The sequence below is a fragment of the Heteronotia binoei genome, chromosome 2 (assembly GCF_032191835.1).
Source record: "Heteronotia binoei isolate CCM8104 ecotype False Entrance Well chromosome 2, APGP_CSIRO_Hbin_v1, whole genome shotgun sequence".
NCBI classification, from domain to species: domain Eukaryota; kingdom Metazoa; phylum Chordata; class Lepidosauria; order Squamata; family Gekkonidae; genus Heteronotia; species Heteronotia binoei.
The window spans coordinates 102,932,126-102,958,160 of record NC_083224.1 but is presented as its reverse complement, the minus strand read 5'-3'; the positions used below and the strand labels follow the sequence as shown (position 1 = coordinate 102,958,160).

The 26,035-nt window shown below is 45.3% G+C and overlaps 1 protein-coding gene across 1 annotated transcript in view; it reads left to right on the top strand.

Annotated features, from left to right (window-relative positions):
* The window catches only part of LOC132566597 (cytochrome P450 4A4-like), a 44,710-nt gene extending 24,248 nt beyond the window's left edge, over positions 1–20,462 (top strand). Inside the window, exons 10-12 of the mRNA XM_060231781.1 lie at positions 10,365–10,429; positions 17,020–17,102; positions 20,276–20,462. Coding sequence (XP_060087764.1) covers positions 10,365–10,429; positions 17,020–17,102; positions 20,276–20,450 — 323 coding nt within the window. The 3' untranslated portion in view covers positions 20,451–20,462. The remainder of the gene's footprint in view (positions 1–10,364; positions 10,430–17,019; positions 17,103–20,275) is intronic.
* Positions 20,463–26,035: the final 5,573 nt, after the last annotated feature.

Here is a 26,035-nt window from a genome sequence, read left to right as displayed (position 1 = left end):
GCTTCCAGATCTCTGGTGGGATTCCATCAACTCCCGCTGCCTTGCCACTTTTCAGTTGCTTGATGGCTTTAACAGTCTCTTCTAGGGTGGGGATCTCATCCAACTCTGTTTTCACTGGTTGAAGTGGGGTGAGGTGTATTGCTGAATCTTGAACTACGCGATTGGCACTGAAGAGAACCTAAAAATACTCCGACCACCGGTTCAGTATGGATGCATTGTCTGTGAGGAGCACTTGGCCATCTGCACTACTCAAGGGACTCTGAGCCTGATATGATGGGCCATATACTGCCTTCAGGGCTTCATAGAACCCTCTTAAATCACCAGTGTCTGCACACAGCTGGGTTCTCTCTGCAAGCTTTGTCCACCACTTGTTCTGAATGTCTCGAAGCTTGCGCTGGAGGTTGCTACATATAGCGCGAATGGTTGCTTTTTTCCCGGGACAGGAGGGCTGAGCAAGATGTGCTTGGTGGGCAGATCTCTTTTTCGCCAGTAATTCTTGGATCTCTTGATTGTTCTCGTCAAACCAGCCCTTGTTCTTCCTTGTGGAGAACCCGAGGACTTCTTCAGAGGTCAACAGGATGGTAGTTTTTAGGTGTTCCCACAGTGTTTCTGGAGAAGGATCCGTGAGGCAACTGGAGTCCTCAATTCTTGACTGGAGTTTTGCCTGGAAGGCAGCTTTAACTTCGGCTGACTGAAGGCTGCCAACCTGAAACTTCCTCCAGGGGATACCACCTCTCCTGGGTGTAGATTTAAAGTGAAGACGGAGATTGCAGCGTACAAGACGATGATCCGTATGACATTCCGCACCGGGCATTACTCGGGTGTGTAAGACATCTCGAAGGTCTCTCTGGCGCACCAGAATGTAGTCAATAAGGTGCCAATGCTTGGACCGTGGGTGCATCCAGGTTGTCTTCAGACTGTTCTTCTGCTGGAAGATAGTGTTGGTGATGGTGAGCTGATGCTCCATGCAGAATTCTAGCAGGAGGCGCCCTTTATCATTGCAGTTGCCAATGCCGTGTTTGCCAAGTACTCATTTCCAGTCTTCTGAGTTTTTACCTACTCTGGCATTGAAGTCGCCAAGGATGATCACCTTGTCCTCTGTAGGGGTCTTCCATACGAGGTTATGTAGATCAGCATAGAACTTGTTCTTTTCTGCAGGATCTGCTTGAAGGGTTGGGGCATACACACTAAAGAGGGTCGCATGCTGCTTGTTTTGAAGTGGGTGGAGCATAGACATGATGCGATCTGAGTGACCTGTTGGCAGGTTTTCAAGTTTAGAGGCAATGGAGTTCCTGATTATGAAGCCAACGCCAGAAAGGCGGCTCTCAGCCTTTGACTTACCCGACCAGTAGAGGGTATAGCCAGCACCGTGTTCTTGAAGACTACCTTCCTCAGGGAAACGGACCTCACTGAGAGCTGCTATGTCGATATTCAACCTGAGAAGTTCATGGGTAACTAGAGCAGAGCGTTGTTCAGGGCGACCACTGTCTACTGTGTCAAGCATGGTTCTGATGTTCCAACACGCAAGCTTTAGTCTTTGCACACTTTGTGAGGCAGGTGCATGCCTTTTCTTTGTTGTTATTTTTCGACCGCAAGTAAGGATGCCCATTGACCGCAGCTAGCCAACTGGGGGGGGGGGGGACGAGACGAGCTTTGTTTAGGCCACCTTTTCTAGGCCCCTCTCCATACGGAGCAAGCAGTGCTGTCCCTAAATAGGGTTGCTTGATCGTTCAGGGTGCTGCGAAAAATGCTTTCATCTCCGGGTCAGCATCAGGCGATCAATACCCTGAACCGCCTATGAGCAGGATCAGGACTGCGGCTTCCAGTAGCATCTTCCACCTGCCGTTTCACCCCTTGCCCATCGCTGCAGGACTTGGTATGTTGTGGGTTGTGGATGTGCAACTTCAGGCCTGCACAGAGGAATTTTTAGATGAAGCGCAGTGTGCGCAGTACTGGCTCCACCCTTTCACCATGGGGTCATCTGCCATGGCCCAGTAAGCCGGGACGCCGGCAGCGGGTCCTCCAGGTGGTAGATGTTACATTAACGAGCTCTGTCTGCCTGGGCTTGATGTTAGAGTTTTCCTTCTCTTGGCTGGCGAGGTTGGTGAGCCCAACCTGCCCATCCGGTTATACCGCCGGACATTCGGTCGCACCATGATGTGGCAAACTCTGTGAAAATGGAGGGGATCAGTGAGAAGGTGTTGCCACGGATGCAGTAATGTAGGAGAGGCCATTGCAGTAACCATCTGCCAGGCATAGCCAGACAGTGACCACACAGCGTTCACTACACCGGGAAAGAAGAGGCGATGTATTGCGCATGCACTTTCCCTGGGGAGGCAGGACACCCAGAGGGAGCCCACCCCCCCACCCCCCCGGTAGGCCCACTACAAGGGCAGAAAAGTGAAACTGTAACAGCTAACAAAGAGAGGGCAGAACTACTCGATTCCTACTTTTCCTCAGTCTTCTCTTCTGAGGGAAACGTTGCTCAACATGGCAAAAACAGAACATATAAGGAGGGTATGAAGTTCCAACCTAGGATCAGCATAAGGATAGTACATAAACACTTGGTTTCTTTAAATGAAACTAAGTCCTCAGCGTCAGATGAACTGCATCCAAGAGTTCTAAAAGAGCTTGTGGATGTAATTTCTGAGCCTCTGGCTATTATTTTTGAGAATCCTTGGAGAACAGGATTATTGGCTAAAGCCAATAAAATGAATTTTAACAGGGATACATGTAAAGTTCTGCATTAGGTAGGAAAAATCCAATGCATGGTTATAGGATGGAGGAGATTTTCTGGGCAGTAGTATGTGCGAAAAGGATCTAGGGGTCTTAGTGGATCAAATGCTGAACATGAGTCAACAGTGTGATGCAGTAGCTAAAAAGGAAAATGCAATTTTGGGCTGTATCAAGTGAAGTATAGTGTCCAGATCACGTGAAGTGATGGTATAGCTTTACTCTGCTGTGGTAAGACCTCACCTGGAGTATTGTGTTTAGTTTTGGGCACCACATTTTAAGAAGGATATAGACAAGCTGCAACAGGTCCAGAACCAATGGGTTGAAATTAAATCAAAAGAGTTTCCAGCTTAACATTAGGAATAACTTCCTGACCATTAGAGCGATTCCTCAGTGGAGCAGGCTTCCTCAGGAGGTGGTGGGCTCTCCTTCCTTGAAGGTTTTAAAACAGAGGCTAGATGGTCATCTAACAGCAATGAAGATCTTGTGAATTTAGGGGGAGGTATGTGTGAGTTTCCTGCATTGTGCTGGGGGTTGGACTAGATGACCCTGGAGGTCCCTTCCAACTTTATGATTCTATAATGAATAGTAGAAGGTGATGTAATTTGGAATGGTAGATGGGAATGTATTTCTGGTCTGGGGACAGCAGATATAACTACATAGCCAATCACCCCACTTCAAAGAAGATGCTGTAGGGTTGCCTCCATGCTTGAGAGGAGATGGATGAGTTGTAATGGCAGGGTCTCAGTTAATTATTTTAAGCATTCAACAATTTAGGATACACATGCCCATCAGTCTCCAATTCCGATATATTTCTTTCCTTCACTATGTTTTCCCTTGGAGGTAAACCCAAACGAATAGCAACCATAAAAACTAAGCCTATTATTCCTGTTTGGTCCTTTAATCTGTTAAACGTCTTCTTTATGCTGTATGCTAATTTACTGCTCACCCTCTACTTATATGTATAGACTGGTAATTTCCATTTCATTGTATCTGAAGAAGTGTGCATGCATATGAAAGCTTATACCTTGAATAAAACTTTGTTGGCCTTAAAGAGGACACTGGACTCCAACTTTGTTTTGCTGCTTCAGACCAACATGGCTACCCACCTAAGAATGTAAGAAGAGCCCTGCTTAATCAGACCAGTGGCCATCTAGTCCAGCTTAGTGTCCCACACAGTGGCAAACCAATTCCTTTAGGAGGGTCAACAACAGGGCATAAAGGCAACAACAACAACAACAAAATTTTATTTATATCCCGCCCTCCCCGCCGGGGCAGGCTCAGGGCGGCTAACAACACAATTCAAGTTTAGCTATACAGATAGATAAAATTACAGTTAAACAACATGAACATTTAATTAAAAATCTGCTTAAGTTTTAAAATTAAATTAAATTAAATTAATAAGTGCTAATGTTATGTTTACTTTATGTTTGCTTTTACGATGGCGGTTTCCTTAGCAATTTCCATTTTCATCAGCGAAAGCCAGTCGGAAGAGGAAGGTCTTGCAGGCCCTGCGGAACTGTTCAAGGTCCCGCAGGGCCCGCATTTCCTCTGGAAGTTGGTTCCATAGGCTCGGAGCTATAGAGGAGAAGGCCCGATTGCGGGTACATTGCAACTTCACCTCTCTCGGTCCGGGAATAGTCAACAGGTTTTTCCCGGCTGACTTCAGTGCTCTCTGGGGTTCATATGGAGAGAGACGGTCCCTAAGGTAGACAGGTCCTCGACCATATAGGGCTTTAAAGGTAATGACCAGCACTTTGTAACGAACCCAGTATATAACTGGCAGCCAGTGCAGTTCGCGCAGCCCAGGCTGTATGTGTTCCCATTTAGGTCAAGGCTTTTCCCTGATGTTGCCTCATGGTACTGGTATTCTTAGGTATACTGCCTCTGAATGTGGAGGTCCCTTATCACTAGGCACTGATAGACTTATCCTGCATGAATCTGGCTAATCCCCTTTTAAAAACTTCTATGCCTATGGCTATCACTTCTATGCCTATGGCTATCTTCTAGCAGTGAATTCTACATTTAAATCATTCATTAAATAAAGATGTTCTTTTGTCTATTCTGAATCTAGCGCCCATCAGCTTCAATGAACACCATCACATTCTGGTATTTTGGGAGAGAGAGAAAAAGTTCTCTTTATCCAGATCTTTACTCCATGCATAATTTTATAAACGTCTGTTAAATCCCCCCTTAGCCTTTTTTCTAAACTGAAACATCCTATCTTCAGCCTTTCCTCAGAGGAAAAGTGCTCCACCTCCTTGAAGCTCAGCCTTGTTAGTACGGGCCAGGGCATTGCAGATGGCTTGGACCTTGTCCTGCACTGGATGGATCCCACCAGCATCCACCATGTAGCCCAGAAAATTGATTTGCAGGACCCCCAGGAGGCACTTCACACGTTTTACCTTCAGCCCAGCTGAGTCAAAACACCGGAGCACAGTGTGAAGGTGAATTCTTCCTCGGTGGCGGCAGCAATCAGCACATAATTGAAGAATGGCTGGAGCCCAGAGATGCCTTTTAAAAGAGAGTCCATTAAGTTCTGAAAGATCCCGAGTGTCACGCTAACCCCAAACTGTAGGCGCTTGACCCTGAAAGCGTCCTGTCTGCACTTCCGAGGTGGTGTCGTTCACGGGAAGCTGTTGGTAGGCCTGTGCCAAGTCCAATTTTCTGAAAATCTTAGCCACCGCTAGGGAAGCCAAAATGTGGCTGACCACAGGGACCAAGTAGGTGTGGTCCTGCAGCACCTTATAGATGGTGCATTTGTAGTCCACAGAAATGCAGATGCTGCTATTGCATTTCACATTGATCACGATGGGGATCTCCCACCGTGCATTGGCCACTGGCTCTAAGACCTCTTGCGCTCCTCTTCTATCTTCAGTTTTAAGGTGAAGGGGATGCATCTGGCCTTGAGCCATATGGGCTGCACGGCAGGATTGAGTTGAAGGGACATGGGGGGCCTGGTGTAAGTTCCCAGAGACCCATCAAAAATGGATGGAAACTCTGCACAGACCCATTGAAAGTCCATACCTGAGGGGGCCTGATGGATGCCCGTCATGTGGATCGTTAGTGGACCAAACCATGACCTGTCCAGTAAGCTCATAAGGTTCCCTGCAACAACTGGCAATGACAGGGTTCCCTCATACTGTCCATATTTGACCCTGACAAATCCAATCCCTTGTATGGCAACCTCCTGTTTCTGGAAGTCCTGGACAATTATCGGTGAGGGGTGCAAGTGATATCCCCCCCCCCGATGCACAGTTGTTTAAGAGTCTGAGCCGAGGTTACCGTGAAGGTAGCCCCCGAGTATCTCAATCCTACATGGAGCGCCCTCTATGAACACCACCTGGCTGGTGGATGCAGTGAGGGAGTGCAACTCCTCGACGATGGTGGTCTTGTGGCATCGGCCATTTTGTCACTTGGCCATTGAGCAGGACGACTTGGATTGGCAGACCCGTGCCAGGTGGCCCATCTTCACACACTGGTGGCAGACAGCATCCCTAAATTTGCACAATTTCTCTTTGTGTGGTTCCCCACAGCTGGCGCACAATCTGGATGGCTCTGGCTCTGATGCATTGCTGGGCCGCATGATGCAGCTTGAGAGCATCATCGCCATCTGAGTCCTTGGAAGCAGAGGCCTGATGTACCGCGGTCATGGGTCGATCCTTCCAAGATTTCTCATAGGCTATCACCTCCTTGACCACCTTCTGGAGATCTGTGTCATCCTGACCCATGAGCTTCCACTGCAGCTTTTCGTCCCTCAGGTTTATGATGAAACAATCCCGCAAAGCCTCTTTCAGAAGGGGGAAGTCACATCTTAGGGCCAGCTTGTGCAGGGCGGCAACATAGCCAAAAAGCCAAATTGGCGGGCCAGGATGTTGGGTTGTGGCACAAAGTGGGTTGTAAGCACCATGATGAGCTGGTCAGAGGTCGCATTCTTGAGCATTGTGGGCGCTATGAGACCCTGGGCCAGCTCCAGGGTTGTGATCCTGCAGGAGCTGAACAGCAGCACCTTCTTGGTTCCCTTGATCTCATGGAACTCGACATAACATTGCAGTCATTCCAACCAGGTCTCCCATAGCTAAGGGTCGGCTGCGTTGAACTTGGGCAGCATTCCTGGTGCAGTGGCCATGTTGACAGTGATGGCAATGCGATGCATGGAGCTGGATGCGGAGGCAGCAATGCATGGTGCAATGCCAGTTGCCAGGCTCACTCACCAGGATCCCATCCTCATTGCCACTATAATATAGTGCGTTCAATGCAAGGAGGAGATGCGATTGCAGTGACCATAGCTCCTTATTGAGTTACAGCATAGTAATGACTGAACTAAGAAGACTCTTGAACCGGGCCAATGAGGACTACTATATACAGATCAAGTTTCCCGTGCTAGGATGCCATTGGATCATTCAAACCAGCAGGGGGTGGAGCAGGGTAGCAGGGATTTGGATCCTACTGCCCATTGTTCCTGAGTCCCCAAGCTCAGTCCTAAAGGCTTCAGGCAGGAACACTCATAATATTAGCCCACATACACAACACTTCTGTACCTTTCCAGCTCTGCAGTGTCCTTTTTGAGATATATCCAGGTGGGTAGCCATGTTGATCTGAAGCAGCAAAACACAGTTTGAGTCCAGTGGCACCATTAAGACCAAAAAAGTTTTATTCAAGGTATGAGCTTTCGTGTGCATGTACACTTCTTCAGATATAATGAAATGGAAGAAAAAAATATATGTTTGAATGGTTTTCTTCCATTTCATTATATCTGAAGTGTGCATGTACATGAAAGCTTCCTATCTTGAATAAAACTTGGTTGGTCTTAAAGATGCCACTGGACTCCAACTTTATTCTTCTTGAGATATGGTGACCAGAACTGTGCACAGCATTCCAAATGAAGTTGCACCATAAATCTATATAGGGACATTATAATTTTGGTTGTTTTATTTTCAGTCCCTTTCCTAATCCCCAGCATAGAATTTTCCTTTTAAATGCTGCAGCACATTGGATTGACATTTTCATTGAACTATTCATCACAAGTGGACCTCACTTTCCCTCTCAGTCTCAACAAGCTCAAACTCCCATTTGCATGTACTTAAAGATGTGATTTTTTTTTGTTCCAATGTGCATCACCTTACACTGACCAACACTGAACTTCATTTGCCACATTGTCTTCCACTCACTCAGTTTGTTGAAATCCTCCTGAAACCCTTCACAGTCAGCCTTGGTTTTCATCATCCTGAATAATTTTGTGTCATCTACAGATTTAACCATTACACTGCTCTACCCACTCTAAGCTATGAAGTCTTGTGAGCAAAAATTCTACTTTGTGAGCTACTAGCATTAAAGTTGTAAGTTAATGTATAAATTAGTTTGCTCTGGGGCCATCTTTCTTGAGCTAAGACAAAAATCTCTGAGCTGGAGGCTAAAAAACTGTGAGCTAGCCCACACTAACTCAGCTTAGAGGGAATGCTGCTGTTCATCCCCAGATGTTAGGCCAACTGGCCTGTAATTTATTAGTCCCCCTCTGGACTTGCTTTCAAAGATTGGTGTAAATATTTGCTGTGCTCCAGTCCTCTGGTACAGTGGCTGATTTGAGTGACAAATTATATGTGAAAACAGCCATTGTACTGGAGGATTGGAGAACAGGAAATGTTACACTAACCTGATGAACAGGAGCAAGCACGAAAGTGGAGACCTCTTTAAATGACACCATAGGAAGCCTCTTTACCCTGGGATTGCAGCTACAAACTGACCAAAAACATTCCAGCCTGGACAGTTTTGTGTTTTTAATTTATTTTAAAAAACAAAACCCAAAGAACTTCTGGGACAGTTACTATAATTATTTGAATAAAAGACTGGTGCTGGACCCTGGCTCAGGTACTGGCATTTGCTTGCCGCCCTCCACCTCTTGGATGGAATCATGAGGGTGGAAGGAGCCTATCAAAGTTCAATGTGGGAGCACTGACCAATCAGGGGTTGGCTGACCAGCCAGGTCTGGTAGCCAGTACCATCCCTGAACCATTCTAACCCAGCATGAGCTTCCCACCCTCCCTCCCTCCCCCTTTCTTTCTTTCTTTCTTTCTTTCTTTCTTTCTTTCTTTCTTTCTTTCTTTCTTTCTTTCTTTCTTTCTTTCTTTCTTTCTTTCTTTGTCTTAAGGCTTTACATCTGCGGGCGGAAATGTGCTTCCCCATCCCATCTATGCACTGGCATGCGGGCTGTGACATGTAGGGTCTGGAGGAATTCTGGATCTGGCTCTGAGCCAGGGTGGATTGCATTGTTTGGAAGCTTGCTTTGCAAGCTCAGTATAATCTGTGCTTTAAAATGTAATGAAACGGTGCAGACCAGCTTATGTGTAAATATTCCCAGTTTAACCCATAACTTGTGTAGTGTTTCATTTGAGGGGTAGGTGGGCAAGCAACCAGAAGTATATTCATTTCAGTGCACATTTTGAAATTGTGTTGCTACCATACATTGACAAAAATTTCAGGTTGCAGAGCTCAGTCCTAGTGTTACTTACATGTTGCATGTAAGGGTGCTGGGAGCATGTGTATATAGCTCCTCTGTGGTCACTTCATACAGATTCTGGTAAGCCAAGAAAAGAAGGATGGGTGTGGCAGAGCAACATGGTGACGTGGAAGCAACAGCTGCTCCTAAACCAGTTTCCCTGTTCTGGCTTGCCCATTCTCCCCATACTGGAAATGTGGTTGTGATGCCATAATTCTCACTAGCCTTCTTTGGCTATTAGCCACAGTGTATTGTTGGAATTCTCTGTCTGGGGCAAGTGATGCTCTGCATTCTTGGTGCTTGGGAGGGATAACAGTGTGAAGACTTCTAGTGTCCTGGCCCCACTGATGGACCTCCTGATGACACTAGGCCACTGTGTGACACAGATTGTTGGACTGGATGGGCCATTGGCCTGATCCAACATGGCTTCTCTTATGTTCTAAACAAATTCAACATTTAACTGTGGCTCTTCCTGACAGGGAAGTGTCACTGAATATTAGCATAAAGTCAAAGCTTCTGATAGTACACTGTCACAGTGTTCAGTATATGCAATCTCTATCACACATTTGCTTGGAGGAAAAAATGGTTATTAGGATGCTTAAGGTTCTCAGATGAAGGGAGCTTTGACTTATATTCCCCCAGATCTTGTTGGTCTCTACGTGCTACTGAACTCAAACCTAGGATCCTTACTTGAGCTGAAGTCATCTCTTACATGGATCACAATTTGCAGACTTGCTTAGCTTCTGCTGTGGTATCACAATAGATTATTTGAGCCCTATTGTTATTTATCTTTTGGTCCCAAGGTGATCTGTAACAACAGAGAAAGGGAGCATAATAAACCATTTCTTTACATCCCATAGAAGAAAAATATATTATGAATTTTCTTTTCCTGTTTCTGCACCTAAATTTTCTTAGACAAATGTAGATGATATATTTATTAAGCTTTACATTTAATAAAATTGTAACATTCATTGCTTAAAAACATTTGTAAAAACAAAAAACAAAACAGATTGAGACTGGAGCTAAAACCCAATGCACACATGGTTATTGGAGGATACCTTAGTTTCAGGATGGCTCCTAGCTTGATAGAGTCCTTGCATATTGATGTTAACTTGGTTATCACTTTATTTTGCAGGTTCCATAATAGGAATTAGCATTTATAATATCCACCGAAACCCAAGCATATGGGAAGACCCAGAGGTAATCTGTTTCCTTATAATAAGGTGAAGACAAATAATAGCTTTTACAACTCCAGAATATATAAATATAGCTAAGGGATTTGCATATTTTAATTAAAGACAAAAGTATTCCTCAATGAAGAATGCATAAAGTTACAGCTACTGGACATGCTGCACATAGTCTGTGACATTTTTGTACTGAAATTGTTAATATTAAATCAGGTTATAAAGTTCTGTTTCCTCAGTTTCTCAAAAATATCTTGAAATGGGGTTGTGTGTATGAAATGCTATCAAATCATAGCCAACTTATGCTGACCCCAGCAATGGGTTTCAAGGCTAGTGAGAAGCAGAGATGGCTTTCCATTGCCTTCCTCTACCAAGTCTTCCTTGGTTGTCTCCCTTCCAAGAACCAGCACTGCTTACCTCTGGATATCTGATGAGATTGGGCTATACCATGCCACCTTCTCTCCCAAAAATGGGTTTAGGAATCATTTAAAGCAAACAAATCTTCTTTTTGTCTTGATGCAGTGAAAGAGTTAGCTCTGCATAATGTAGAATCATAGAATTGGAAGGGACCATCCAGGCCATTTAGTCCAACCCCCTGCTCAGTGTAGGATCAGTCTAGAGCAGGGGTGGTCAAACTGTGGCTCAGGAGCCACATGTTGCTCTTTCACACATTGTGTGGCTTTCAAAGCCCCCACCATCCCATTGGCCAGCTTGGAGAAGGAACTTCTCTCTTTAAATCACTTCTCCAAGCCAAATCAGCTGGTGGCTTGGAGAATGCATTTAAAGTTGCTTTCTTTCCACCTCTCTCTCCCTCTTCCCTCCCCAACTATTTTCCTTCCTTCCTTCCTTCCTTCCTTCCTTCCTTCCTTCCTTCCTTCCTTCCTTCCTTCCTTCCTTCCTTCCTTCCTTCCTTCCTGTCTTGTGGCTCTCAAACATCTGGCATTCATGTCTTGTGGCTCTCAAACATCTGATGTTTATTCCGTTTGGCTCTTATGTTAAGCAAGTTTGGCCACCCCTGCCTAGAGTATTCCTAACAAGTGTTTATCTAGCTGCTGCTTGAAGACTGTCAGTGAGAGAAAGCTCACCACCTCCCTAGGCAGCCAATTCCACTGCTGAACTACTCTTAGTGTAAATTCCCGCCCCCTAATATCCAGCTAGTGTCTTTCCACCCATCATTTAAACCAATTATTGTGAGTCCTGTCCTCTGCTGCCAACAGGAACAGCTCCCTGACCTTCTTTAGATGACAGCCTTTCAAATACTTAAAGAGACTAATCATGTTCCCCAGCAGCCTCTTCTCCAGACTGAACGTTCCTAGGTCCCTCAGCCTTTCCTTGTAGGGCTTGGTCTCCAGTCCTGGGATCATCTTCATCACTTCATCAACTCCATTCTGTCCACATCCTATTTTGAAGTGAGGCTTCCAGAACTCCATGAAGTACTCTAGGTGTGGCCTGACCAATATTGTGTTCAGTGGGACTATGACATCTTGCTATTTGGATGTTATGCTTCTGTTGATACACCCCAAGACTGCATTAGCCTTTTTTGTTGCTGCATGACACTTACTGCTCATGTTTCACTTACTCATACCTCAAGATCTAGTTCATACACACTGCTACTCAGAAGTATTTCCCCCATCTAGTATGCATGCTTCTTATTTTTGTTACCCAGATGTACAACTTTGCACTTATCCTTGTTGAATTGCATCTTGTTCACATACACCCACTTGTCCAGTGTGTTCAGATCTCATTGGATTCTATCTCTTCTGACATGTTTGCTGCTCCTCCCAATTTGGTGTCATTTACAAATTTAATTAGTAGTTCTTTCACCCCTCCTCCAGATCCTGTTGGCAAAAGCCCAACAGGAGCTCATTTGCATATTAGGCCACATCTCCTGATGTCACCATTGTTTTATACAGGGATTCTGTGTAGAAAAAGCCCAGCAGGAACTCATTTGCATGTTAGGCCACACCCCCTGGTGCCAAGTCAGCCAAAGCTGTGTTCCTGTGTGTTCCTGCTCAAAAAACCCTCTGCATTTACCCCCCTCCAGTTTTGTAGCACATCTATCCCCCAAAAGGTCTTGAAGATAGGCTTGCCAATCCCCAGGTCCCAGCGGGGGTTCTCCCGCTTTCCCAGGCTCCTTTCTGCTTCCAGTCAGCTGGCCGGCAGGGGGAAGCCCCGCCCCCACAGCCCCCATGTGCCTTTCCACCTCCGGAGGCTTCAGACTCCACTGGAAAGCAAAGTTGGGATGGTGCGTCTGCATCTTTAAGGCTGAAGGGGGATGGGGGAGCAGGCAAAGTAACATGGCTGTGAAAGCAGCCCAGACCCTCCATTGGTTGCACAATCTTTGCAGAGGTTGTTGGCAGCCCAGACCCTTCTTTGGTCACATAATCTTTTCAGAGGTCGGTTGCTCCGTATTACTTTGAAGATGTTAGAAGTTCAGCAACTCATGAGTAGAGATGCCAATCTCCAGGTGGGAGCAGGCCCTCCCCCACTTCAGAGTCATCAGAAACAGGGGTGGGGGAGGGAAATGTCTGCTGGGCACTTCATTATTCCCTATAGAGATCAATTCCTATAGGGAATAATGGAGAATTGATCTGGGGGCTCTGGAGGGGCTGATTTTTGAAGTAGAGGCATCAAATTTTCAGCATAGCATCTAATGACTCTCCTAAAAATGCACTCCAAGTTTCAAATAGATTGGACCAGGGGGTCCAATTCTATGAGCCCCAAAAGAAGGTGCCCCTATCCTTATTTCTTATGTAAGGAAGGCATTTAAAAGGTATGCGATTCCTTTAAATGTGATGGCCAGAATTCCCTTTGGAGTTCAGTTGTGCTTGTCACAACTTTGCTTATGGCTCCACCCCCAATGTCTCCTGGCTCCACCTGCAAAGTCCCCAGATATTTCTTGAATTAGACTTGGCAACCCTACTTGAAGATAATGGACAAAGGCTCTGCAAGCTCTCTAGAAAGTTCTTTGAGCACTCTCAGGTGCACATGATCTGGCCTGGTGCCTCTCAACAAACTCTCTATCCATGTCAATGAGCAGCCCAGGCACCATGTCTTGCCTACTACCATCTCTAGATGGTTCTGTTCTCTTCTTCAGGAGAAAAAAAGTCTGGCAAAATAGTTATTGAGCCTTTCTGCTTTCCCTCTGTCAGAGTTTCATTTTCATCCAACAAGGGTCTTATTGCCTCCTTGACTTTGCATTTGCTCCTCACATATCTGAAAAAAGACTTTTCTTGCTGTAGCAAGCTTCCCTGCCTAGCCTCAGCTCACTCTGAGCTTTATCCTCTCTAATGGCTGACCTACATTGCCTAGCAACCCTCAGATACTCTTCTTTAAAGGTATGTCCTTCCCTCCATTTCTTTAACATGTCCTTTTTCTTCCTTAGCTTATCGTGGAGTGCTCTGTTCATTCACATTGGTTTCTTGGATCCCCTACCATATTTTTGTCTTGCTAGAAAAGTGATGGATTGAGCTGCAACAGCTCTTATTTAAGGAGAGCCCATTCCTCATTTGGTCCTTTCCCTTCCAGCATTCTTGCCCATGGAATCATTGTCATCCTGCTTCTGAGTTCATTAAAGCCTGCCATAATCAAATCTGAGACTGTGATCACACACTAAATAATGCAGTTTCAATCCACATTCAGTGTACTTTCCAGCTGGATTTTGCCAGTTCACACATTAAAATCCAGTTGGAAAGTGCATTGAAAGTGGATTAAAAATGAATTATTAAATGTGTGTGTGATCACAGCCTAACATACACATCTGGTTATGAAGTTCCTTAGCCCTCCACAGCAAAAGGAATTCTAGAAGGACATGGTCACTTACCTCTAAGGTCCCCACCACCTTCACCCCATCTACCAACTCTTGCCTTATGGTTAATATTAAAGCACGGGTGACTCCACACTCATGTTGGTCTGGGGCGGGCTTCCGTTTTGGGGTGGAGCAAGCTGACGATTTCGCACAGTTGCTCCGTGCCTGCATTTTGTGCAGGGCAAACCCGCGATTTGCCCTGCCGCAGCATAAACCTGTGTTTTGCCCTGCACAAAATGGCGGCATGGAGCAACCGGTGCAAAATCGTCAGCTTGCTCCACCCCAAAACAGAAGCCTGCCCCAGACCAACGTGGGTGCGGAATCACCCCATGGTTGAGCCCATTATAGCTTCCTCTGCTCCACCATTTAAAAAAGGAAATTATCAGCCAGATAGGACAGAAGTTGCATAACTCTGAATCACCCCCTGATGTAGCCAATCCTTCAAGAGCTTCTTCTTGCAGGGCCTACTGAAAGCTCTTGGAGGTTTGGCTACATTAGAGGGTGTAGCCTAATATGCAAAGGAGTTCCTGCTACAAAAAAAAGCCCTGCTTTGAATGCTTAGCAAAGTTTGTCTCCCAGCACACATCAGGGAAGTTAAAGTCACGCATAACTACAAGGTCATGTTGCTTGGATACACTATCAAGCTGCTTAAGGTGGGCAGCATCCACCGCCTCAGCCTGGTCAGGTGGTCTGTAGCAGACTTCAACCACAATACTCTTTGTTCTTTCTTCCCAGATGCTTTCCACTGGGCTGTCACCCACCTCCTCCAGTATTTCCTAACAAGCAAACCCTCTCCTCACATACAGCACCACTCCACCTTCTTTTTGACCCATTCTTTTTTTCTTGAACAATTTATATCCATTCACTACTACATTCCAGTCATGGGAATCATCCCACCATCTCTAATGCCTACTAAATCCTATCCCTCTGTCTGCATTAGAAACCCAAGCTCTTCCTTCTTATTGTCCATGCTTTGGGCATAGGTACATAGATACCTGAAGCCTCTCACTTTTGACTCCATTGGACCTCATATTCCCAGGTGGGCCTCTGCTGTTTGCTCCCCTTGATTGAAATCCCTATGTTGGTCATCTCCTTCCCCTTGTAGCATCAGTTTAAAGCCCTCTTGATGAATCTCCCCAGGTTCCTGCCAAACAGGAATGCTGCCAAACAAGAATTTCTCCAGGTTCTTGACCTTGGTAGATGAATTCAGTTGTATGCTAGTAAGCTGTCTATGGATGTGCTATGATCCTAGACTTAGGGCTGGGGGTGGTGACTGGGCTGTCTTAATGCATGGGCCTGATGGGCACTTGCCCATAGGCCCCACAAGCATAGGGGCCCCATACTAATCTGTGTATGATGCACATTTTTATTCCCGTGAGTAGTTGTCGTAGGGGCCCAGTACACTGCTTTGCCCAGGGCTCATAATGCTGATAAGATGGCCCTGGGTGGTGAGCAGCTTGTGGGCCCTTGGGAGACTCTCTTCCATGGAGTCCTAGGGTCTTTGTGTGTTTTACAGGTGTCCTGCAATTCCCAGACACCTTCTGGGCTTTAGGGTTTGACTGAGGGGGCTCGGAGAGGGAAGGTGTTCCTCTCTGAAGTTGAGCGCAGACTCTTATCTGGGAGAACTGGGTTTGATTCCCCACTCCTCCACTTGCACCTGCTGGAATGGCCTTGGGTCAGCCATAGCTCTGGCAGAGGTTGTCCTTGAAAGGGCAGCTGCTGTGAGAGCCCTCTCCAGCCCCACCCACCTCACAGGGTGTCTGTTGTGGGGGAGGAAGATAAAGGAGATTGTGAGCTACTCTGAGACTCTGAGTGGAGGGCGGGATATAAATCCAATATCTTCTTCTTCTTCTTTAGGGAGGGGTCATTCTTCAGCAGGGAATAATGTCATACAGTCCACCCTTTAAAGTAGTCATTTTCTCCAAGGGGAATTATCTTTGTTGTCCGGAGATCAGATATAATATCAGAAGATCTCCAGGCCCCACTTGGAGGGTGGTAAACTTAAGCCAGCTTCTTTCTTCATGAATTTTGTCTTGTGTAGTTGTTGTCTGCCCCATTTTATAACTGTTCTTCTATTTACTTAACTGCTATAGTATTTGTTTAATAAATCATTTGTTCATGCCTTGTTCATTCTGAGGCTCTTCCTGCCTCAAATCTGGCCATATGTTAGGGCACACCCTGACTAAAGGAGTTTCCTGAAGGTAGGGAGGGTGCTCTAGGCCCTATCTAGTAAACTTGTAGAACACAGTGATGACAGCCAGTTAAGGGCCTTGTGTGCTCCAGGCCTGAAGGGGGCAAGAGGAAAGGAAGGGTTGTGTGAGAAGGGAAGGATCTCCAGAAGGTCTGCCATCTGTGGCAAACCTGCATGGTCTGCCCCTTCCCAAGACAGTATGGTATCTTCAGTCCAGCAACTAGAGCTTCATATGTGACTCCAGAATAATGCTTGGTATTCGACAGAGGGTTAATGACATGAGCCATAACATCTGCCACCTAGTGGGAAAACGTGCTGGCATAGAAACCCACAAGCCTCTATACATAGTTTGGAGCCAGTATAGTTTAGTTTATTTTGTTTATATCTTCAGCTTATTTTCTAGCACAGCTTTGCAGCCCAAAGCTAGTGTACTTTAAGAAGAAACAAAAGCTTGGAAATGTCAAGATTCTAACAAGAGCCTGCAAGTATCCCATACATATATGTCCTAGAGCTTATATGTTACCTACAGCTGCATCAAGACATTTTTAAAAGTGAAGTAAGAGGTAGTGGTGTAAAAGAAAAACATCTTTGCATTTTCTTCTTCTAGGTGTTCGATCCCATGAGATTCTCAGTAGAAAACTCTTCCCGGCGACATTCCCATGCTTTTGTGCCCTTTGCAGCTGGACCAAGGTGAGCACATTTTAAATGTTTGCTGATCACAGTCTTTCTTTTGCATGCAGAAGGGTATACGCACTGGTCCTGTCACAGAACTTGAAGACTGAAGAGGAGAACAAACAAGGCTTTTTGTAGCAGGAACTGCTTTGCATATTAAGCCACACCTCCCTGATGTAGCCAGTCCTCCTGGAGCTTACAGTAGGCTCTGTACTAAGAGCCCTGTAAGCTCTTGGAGGATTGGCTACATTAGGTGTGTGTGGCCTAATACGCAAAGGAGTTCCTGCTACAAAAAGAGCCCTGAACAAATGACATTTGGTGAGCGAATGGGAAGAGAAGAAGGCTAGCTTGGTTTATAGTGATGGACAATGCTATCAAAGCCTGAATCAGTATCTGGACCAAATGCATTCTTGGGCCAAGTCTAGGACAATGACAATTTGATAGGAAATTTTTCTCCAGATATCCCAAAGAGATGCATACTGGCTGCATGCATGTCATTCCAAGGTTAAATATTTCTTCTCAGAAGGTGCTTTCATATGAACATATCTCTCTGGAAATGTGCAAGGTTTTTTGCTGATAAACTTCTTAAATATATTCCAGTTTAAATGCTGGTTGTAATATATCTGAGTCACTAGAAATACCCAGTACACAGTCTGATACATTTCTGAATTATCTTGATCCATTTACCATGTTCAGTGTCAACAGGACTTGCAGATTTATAAAATTCCCCATTTGTACTCTGGATCCTTGTCTATCCTGATTGCTGAAATCATGGAAAGATTAATGAAAGAGTCCTTGAGGTCCAGCATAAATCAATCACTAGAGGAGGGCACCTTTCCTTGGTCATTGAAAGATGCAGTTATCCTACCATTACTTTTTAAAAAATCCAAGAGAAGAATTATATGGCCAATTATTGTCCCACCTGAATTTTTTGCCCTTCCTGGTTAAGATGATTATGGCACCAGCTGCAGAACAATATTAGGACTTCCTGGGTAATTCATTTTCTTTAAAAACCCTTCCAGCCTTGTTTCTGAACAGGCTAGTGACTTTAGTTTATTATTTTTATTTGAATGTAGACAAAGTCCATGCATCTTTGTTGCTCATATTGGATTTATCAGCAGCCTTTAGTACACTTAGATCATGCCATTTTATTGAGATGTTTGGAGCAGAAGTAGGAATCAGGCAGTATGCTTTGGATTGGTTCAAATAGTGCCTTATGGATCAGAGCCAGAGGACTTCTGTTGGACAACAGTTGTCATCATTGTGGGACTTGTCCTGTTGGGTTCCAGAAGGCTCAGTTTAATTCCCCCATGCTATTCAATCTCTTAGTAAAAAGCTGTTAGGAGAAATCGTTTATGATTTTGGAATTAGCTATCCTTAACATGCTGATGACACCCAACTCTGCATTTCTTTATCCAAATTGTCTGGTGATGCTGTAGTGGTCCTAAGCAACTGCCTGACTACTGTGGTTTAATGGCTAAAAGCTTACAAGACAGAGGTGATGATGACCAGAAAGGCTGAGGCTTTGAAGGAGATGGTGGTTCCCACATTTGATTGGATTCATGTATTCCTGTCTGACTCAATTAAAATCCCAGGGATTATGCTGGACCCAGCATTATTACTGGAGAAGCAGCTGCAAAACAGCCTCATTTAGATTGGAAGATGGTGCCCTACCTTGACACAGTCCATATGGCAGAAATAGAAAATAAGGCCAAGGCTGATGATGCAAAATAAAATAAGTATATAGTTTATTAGTCAGAGGTTTTTTACTTTATTTTGCACCATCAACCTTAGATTTATTTTATATCTCTTAGTGATTGGTGTTGCCCTTTTTACTTCTCCTTAGTCAGTCTGACTACATGGATCTATGCCATGCTAGTCTTGAGGTTAGAAAATTGCAGTGCTGTCTACATGGGTCTGCCCTTCAGGTCAGCTCAGAATCTCCAGCTGATATAGAGTGACGTAATTCAGTTATTGTCAGATGCTATACTAGGCATATGCATATTACACCTATTCTGCAGTCACTCCATTAGCTACTTGTTGATTAATCTTGCCAAAGTTGCCATGCTTTTTATCCACTTTTCCATACTCAGAAAGCTACAGGGTATAAGAGAATCATTGTGATTGGACAGACAGAGCTCCATGTAACCCCATTTGCCAGGAAGAGCTGCCTCCTTCTCCCCTCCTTCCCATTGTCCAGGAAACGTGTTAAATAGTGTGTATGTGTGTGGGGGGGGGGGATCCCACAGGTCTAAGATCCTTAAAATAACAGCCTAGGATATTTCCAAATATTTCCAGAAATGTTTGAGACCCAGATACCAGTATTTCTGAGAAACAACAGTCTTGGACTTACCTAGGGCCACTTTTGTGACCACAGGGCATGGATCCAGCAAAAAGAGAATCCATGGCTATAGTGAGTAGCCACCTGGACTGGCTCTAGTGGCACAGCCCAGACCATCCAATCAAGCATCTGGAGCCAAATTCGATGGCAAGGCTTCAAAGGGGGACCTCAAAAGTGGAGTCTTCATCCAAGTCTGCCCCTCCCCTTTAAAGCTGGTCTGCTGCCAGGGCACACTCTCAGTTGGCTCCAGCTCCAAGAATCATGGATATCATCTGGATACCCAAATATTCCTTAAAATATTGGTAGGCCAGTTTTCAGGTATATAGACTATGGACCAGATATCTCCAAGGGCGCATCCCTAATTGTCTATACCTAAGTATTCTTTGTTGTGGTTCCCATCTTATAGAACAAGCTCCCTGAGAAGGTCAGGAACCTCCACATGCCTAACATTCTGCAGAATATGTAAAACAGTAATGTTCAGGGTGGCATTTTTATAAAGGAAATGGGTTGTAGTATCATGGAACGGTTCAGGAAGGTGCCATTATAAAGGTTATAGGATTGCAATTCATTGCTCTGTTTATTGTGCGTACCAATCTTGCTGTTACTATACTGCCTTTTACTTCTGTAATCCATTTTCTGTCTTGTTTATAGTATGCCATAGTTTATTCTTTATTGTTCCCATTGTTTTCTAATTTTGTAAACCTAGTCCACATTGCTTATTCTTATGCCGCCTTTTTGCTTTTTTAATACTTTGTAATATACCTTGAAACTCAGAAAAAAGGCAATTATAATAAAATAAATAATAAAATCATTAATTCTTCAGGGCCTCTCTGTCTCTCTCCTCTCTCAGGAACTGCATTGGACAGCAGTTTGCCATGAATGAAATTAAAGTGGCAGTTGCCCAAATTCTGCTCCGATTTGAAATCTTGCCTGATCCAGCAAAGCTTCCAGTTCCTATTCCTCAGGTTGTCTTGAAGTCTGAAAATGGGATACATATACTGCTAAAGAAACTTGATGGACAATAAAGGATAGAATAGAAATTTGCTTTTGGATTGCTATGAAGCTTTTCCTTAATTATTGCAAATTTTGTGAGCATTTCCTTTAATTTCTGTTCAAGATACAAAGCAATTTTTTCATTTAATTTTAAGGCATCATCATTATTTAAATATCCTATTATTTTCTGTTTAGTATGTTTTTATCTCATCTCTCCACAATTTTGCTCAAAGCTACTCACAAGGCAAAAGATTAAAAACAATAAATAATGAAACTTTAGCAATAAAATTAATCCAAACAGTTAAAATGATTCAAAAAAGTTCTCAGCAATGAGATTCACAGAAGTAAAATAATAAATAAATCACCAGCATAAAAGAAATAACAACTTGTTATTTCTTGTTATCCGGATTAAAAAGCAACCTGGTTCTTCCTGGTAGTTTCCCTCCAAATTGCATTTAGGTTGCATGTTCACTGGCCCTCTGTATGCCCGGGTGCAACTCATAAGTGGAAGAGCAGTGTGATCATGCCAAGCCTTTTCTGGTGCATTCAGGGTTTCCTCTGCCCAACCCCTCTCCGAGGAGCACTTGTGCACTTCTGGGGGACTTTAAAAAAACAGCAGCCCTTTCTGCAGCAGGTCCATGGTTGAGGCATGCTAGCAATGTGAATGACCAACCACAGACTGCTGATGGAATGCTGCCACTTCAACAGAGGCTGTCTGATAGTCCGAAGACAGACCAAACTCCAGCGGCTTTTTTTGAAGCTGAGATAATATCATGTCAATTTCCCAGTGTGATAGCACCTTCTGTTTCTTGCCTGTAGGAGGGGAATGAGCTGGCTCATCCCATTGTCTCTTCTGCCAGATCTATTAGTATTTCTTAAGAGATAGCCCAGGTCCTTCTGGAATGCCTTTGGCAAATTTCCTTCCCCCTTCCTGCTTGTCTCCAAGCTCAGAGAAGGAAACTTAAAGCCTGCTTGCCACCCTTCTAGGAGGCAAGGCATTTCTTCACAGCCTGAACTCAAGCCAGTTCCAAACTCCAATGAAATCTGAGCCCAACTTATGATAAATTCAATGGAACGATAGGTCCCAGCCACCACAGCCAACCCATCTTTCCCCTAAACCTTCATGTAGCTAAAATAACGAGGAAGCATCAAGCTCTATCATGCTTTTAAATTTGCTAGTGTTGGAATGAGATCTTGTTTTTAAAGACTAGGACAATGTCTTGTTTTAATAAACTATACCAGTGGCTTATTGTCTCTCAAAACATGTTCAATTTTTATAATCCTGTATTTCAGTTATCACATAGTGACTCACAATAATGAAATAAAATTTAATATACCCATAATTAAAATTGTGCTTAAGCCCTTTGGTCACACAAAGAACATAAATATAGAATCAATTGAGAGCTCATTAATAAATGCTGATCTAGGCTACAAAATCTCTGGAAGAAGGAAGATTTTCCCCACCTTCCACCAATGAGCAAATTCTATAGAAAGGGTATGAAGGGGCCCCTTGGACCTGGTGGTTACTTTAGAAGCTTCTTATGATTGGAACGTCATACAAAACTGCAGAAATCACAGATGGGAGTGAAACTTCTTGATGTATACATTGTTCAGATTGTCTAGGTCATTACCAATTAAACCCAGCGCTTTGCAAGGAGATTGGAAAATAATTGGCAACCAAACTGCCCTTTTACTCCATGTCATGTGGTTTCTCTGGATGATGCCAGTGATTAACTGTCCTATTTGCAGTGATTCATCTTCCCAGTATTTGCTGTGTTCTAATACTTTTCAATCCAGTAGTAATGTATGGCTGTGAGAGTTGGACCATAAGGAAGGCCTGGCACAGAAGAATAGATGCTTTTAAATTGTGGTGCTGGAGAAGACTCTTGAGAGTCCCTTGAACTGCAAGAAGATCAAATCATTCAGTCCAAAGGGAAATCAACTCTGACTGTTCCCTAGAAGGTCAGATGCTGAAGCTCAAATACTTTGGCCACCAAATGAGAAGGGAGCACTCACTGGAGAAAACCCTGATGCTGGGAAAGAGAGAAGGCAAAAGAAGAAGGGGATGGCAAAAGATGAATGGTTGGACAGCATTACTGATATGACCAACATGAATTTGAGCAGACTTCGGAGAGTGGTGGAGGACAGGAGGGCCTGACGTTACTTGGTCCATGGGGTCACAAAAAGTTGGACTCGACTGTGCGACTGAACAACAAAATACTTCTCAAAAGCAGAGATTTGTGATTCCCTCACTTGTAATAATATATTTCTTAACATCAGGATATCTAACAATGTTTTTAGTCCAATGACACCTTTAAGATCAACAAAGTTTTTATAATATAGTGGGTTCAATGCAAGGAAGAGGTGAGGTGGTAGTGATCATAGCTCTTTTATTGCATACAGCATAGTATAGGGCTGCACTCTAAGACTAAAGAACTGGGCCAAGGGGGCCAGGTTATATACACTCAGGGTTCCCGTGTAAGCATGCTATTGGACCATTCAAACCAGCAGGGGGCCCATGATTGGAGCAGGGCAGCAGGGATTTGGATCCTCCTGTCCATTGTTCCCAAGTCCCCAAGCTCCGTCCTACAAGCTCCAGTGAGCCAGGCAAGAACACCATTACCTATACACATTTCAAATCATATATACAACATCCCTCCACCCTCCCCCAGTTCACAAGCCTAACAGACATAGTCCCTTAGGTAGGCTGGCTTACAGTGCTCCCACATGGACCGCCAAAGTGAGCAGAGGAGCGGTCGTGGCTTCTGTAGTGGCAGCAGAGGGGTCGGCAATGTAGGGCTTCCAGTCAGTGGTTCCGGGTTCCCTGTGGCCACCGGCTCAGCCTGGAGGGTGGGGGTGGGGCTTCTGACTCAGCCACTTTGGTCGGGGGAGGAGTTGGAGTAATCATCAGAACTGTAGTCCTCTTTCTTGGGGGCCTCTTGTGACTGCACTGGTCTATGTGCCGCCTAAGGGTGGACCTGCCCTCCGTGGTTGCTTTGTACATTACTGACCCTAGAACCCGGGTGACCCTAGCCAGAATCCATGTTGGGCCTTCCCCAAAGTTCCATGCCATGACCTGGTCCCCAGTATCTAACCCGTGGGGCCCCCTACGTACCTCTGGTACCTCCTGGAGGTCCAGGGCTCGGTTAGGGTGCAAATGGTCCAGTAAAGAGGACAGCCACCAGCCTATTAAGAGCTCCACCGGGCTGCAGCCAGTGGCAGTGGAGGGGATCACATGCTGGACCAATAAGAACTCTGCAAAATGGGTTTCCCAGTTCCCTTGGATGATGCAGCGGAGCGATTCCTTAGCTGTCCACACCATCCTTTCAGCTTAACCATTTGTGGCCAGATGAAAAGGGGCTGACCTGATATGCCTAGTTAAGTTCCAGGCACACCCAAAGTAAGTGCAGTTCCATTGTCTGAGATCAGAGTGTCCGGCAGGCTGTGTGTTGCAAAGACCCGACGGAGACCGCTGATGGTGGCCCAGGAGGAGGTAGATGCCACTGGGACCACCTCCAGCTGTTTCAAGTGGGAGTTCACTATTAGAACATTTGTCCCTGGAAGGGCCCTGCAAAGTCCAAATGTAGATGGGACCAGGAGTTGCGCATGGACTCCCAATGCTGAGCTGGCATGTGGAGAGGTGCCGGTCGGGTCTCCTGGCAGGGTTGGCATCTGGTGACCCAGGACTCGACCGCATCATTGATCCCAGGCGACCAAACATAGCTGCAGGCGAGTGGCTTCATTCACACAATCCCCAGGTGAGTTGCATGCAGCGTGTTGAGGACTTGCTGCTGCAGCTGGGGGCACCACCACCCTACTTTACCACAACAACCCCCCCTCCCATGTACCAAAAGTTCATCCTGGCAGGACGCGTATGCAGTAAACTCCAGGCCCGCCCAGCTGGTTGGTTATCTCCTCCACACCCAGTCAGAAACTCGGGAGAGAATCTTGTCCTTGGCAGAAAAACAGGCAATGTCCTTTGCATGCACTGGGCGGTCTGGGAGGAACTCTGGTGTGCTGGAGCAGGATCTGGGTCCCCTGATGGCAGTGGCAGATGGCCTAGGGCATCCACATGGCCCATCGCCTTCCCTGGGCAGTACTGGAGAGCGTATTGGTACCCTGCAAGGAAGGTGGTGACAACATCTGGTGCATTTGACAGTCGGGGGCAAATAGACCAAGCAAGGGTTTATGGTCTGTAAGGATGGGGAAAGATGATATAGTAATTCTTGATAACATGGAAAGAGGTCTCAAGATCTGTCTGGTGACATTGCAAACCATGCTTATAGCAGACACAGTGAAACATTTATAAGAGGCTTGAGTTTATGACAAAGTATCATCTTGTAATATCATATACCTTGAATAAAACTTTGTTAAGTTTAAAGGTGCTACTGGATGAAAACTTTGTTCTGCTTCAGATCATGATTTCTTAACTGTGCAACTTTGCAGAATGAAATACATATATGTCTGGAGTTGATGTCCAGCCTGGACTTGCCCAGATCCCTGCTGGCCATGGCAAGGCCATTGATCAGACTGACAGGCACTCACCTGATGCTGGGAAGAGTGCTACCAGTTCAGCTGCCAAACAGACAGCCAAGTCAGGAAAGTCCCATAGCTGCCAAGGTCAGAAGTCAGCCTGGGTTCATCCTGACAAGGCTGATTATGTTATCAGCTGATAATGCCCTGGCAACACCTGCACCCATCATGAGCAGCCCCAGCAGACTCCAAGACTACCAGGGGAGTGGATCCCATATACACAAGGAGGACAACAGCCTTGCCAATGGATTGATTAAAATGTGGAATTTGCTGCTAGAGAATGTAGTGATGGTCACAGGAATAAACAGCTTTAAAAGGAGATTAGATAGATTCATGGAGGATATGTCTCAGTGGCTTTGAGCCATGGTGACAGGGGACCCTCCACATTCAGGGGCACTAAGGCTCTGAATCTCGGTGCCAGGAGAATGATTAAAGGGTTGGAACACTTTCCCTATGAAGAAAGGTTAAAGCGATTGGGGCTCTTTAGCGTGGAGAAATGTTGACTGAGGGGTGACATGATAGAGGTTTACAAGATTATGCATGGGATAGAGAAGGCAGAGAAAGAAGTACTTTTCTCCCTTTCTCACAATATGAGAACTTGTGGGCACTCAATCAAATTGCTGAGCAGTTGGGTAAGAACAGATAAAAAGAAGTACTTCTTCACCCAATGGGTGAGTAACACATGGAATTCACTGCCACGGGGGGCGGGGGTGGCTACAAGCATAACCAGCTTCAAGAGGGGATTGGATAAACATTTGGAGCAGAAGTCCATCAGTGGCTATTAGCCACAGCATATTGTTGGAACTCTCTGTCTGGGGCAAGTGATGCTCTGCATTCTTGGTGCTTGGGAGGGGCAACAGGATGAGGGCTTCTGGTGTCCTGGCCCCATGATGGCCCTCCTGATGGCACCTGGTTTTTTTGGCCACTGTGTGACACAGAGTGTTGGACTGGATGGGCCATTGGCCAGATCCATCATGGCTACTCTTATGTTCTTAACATCAGGGGAAGGCCTCAGCCTCTATGTGTTGGCTGTCCAGAGGAACTGGTTGGCCACTGTGTGAGATAGGATGCTGGACTAGATGAA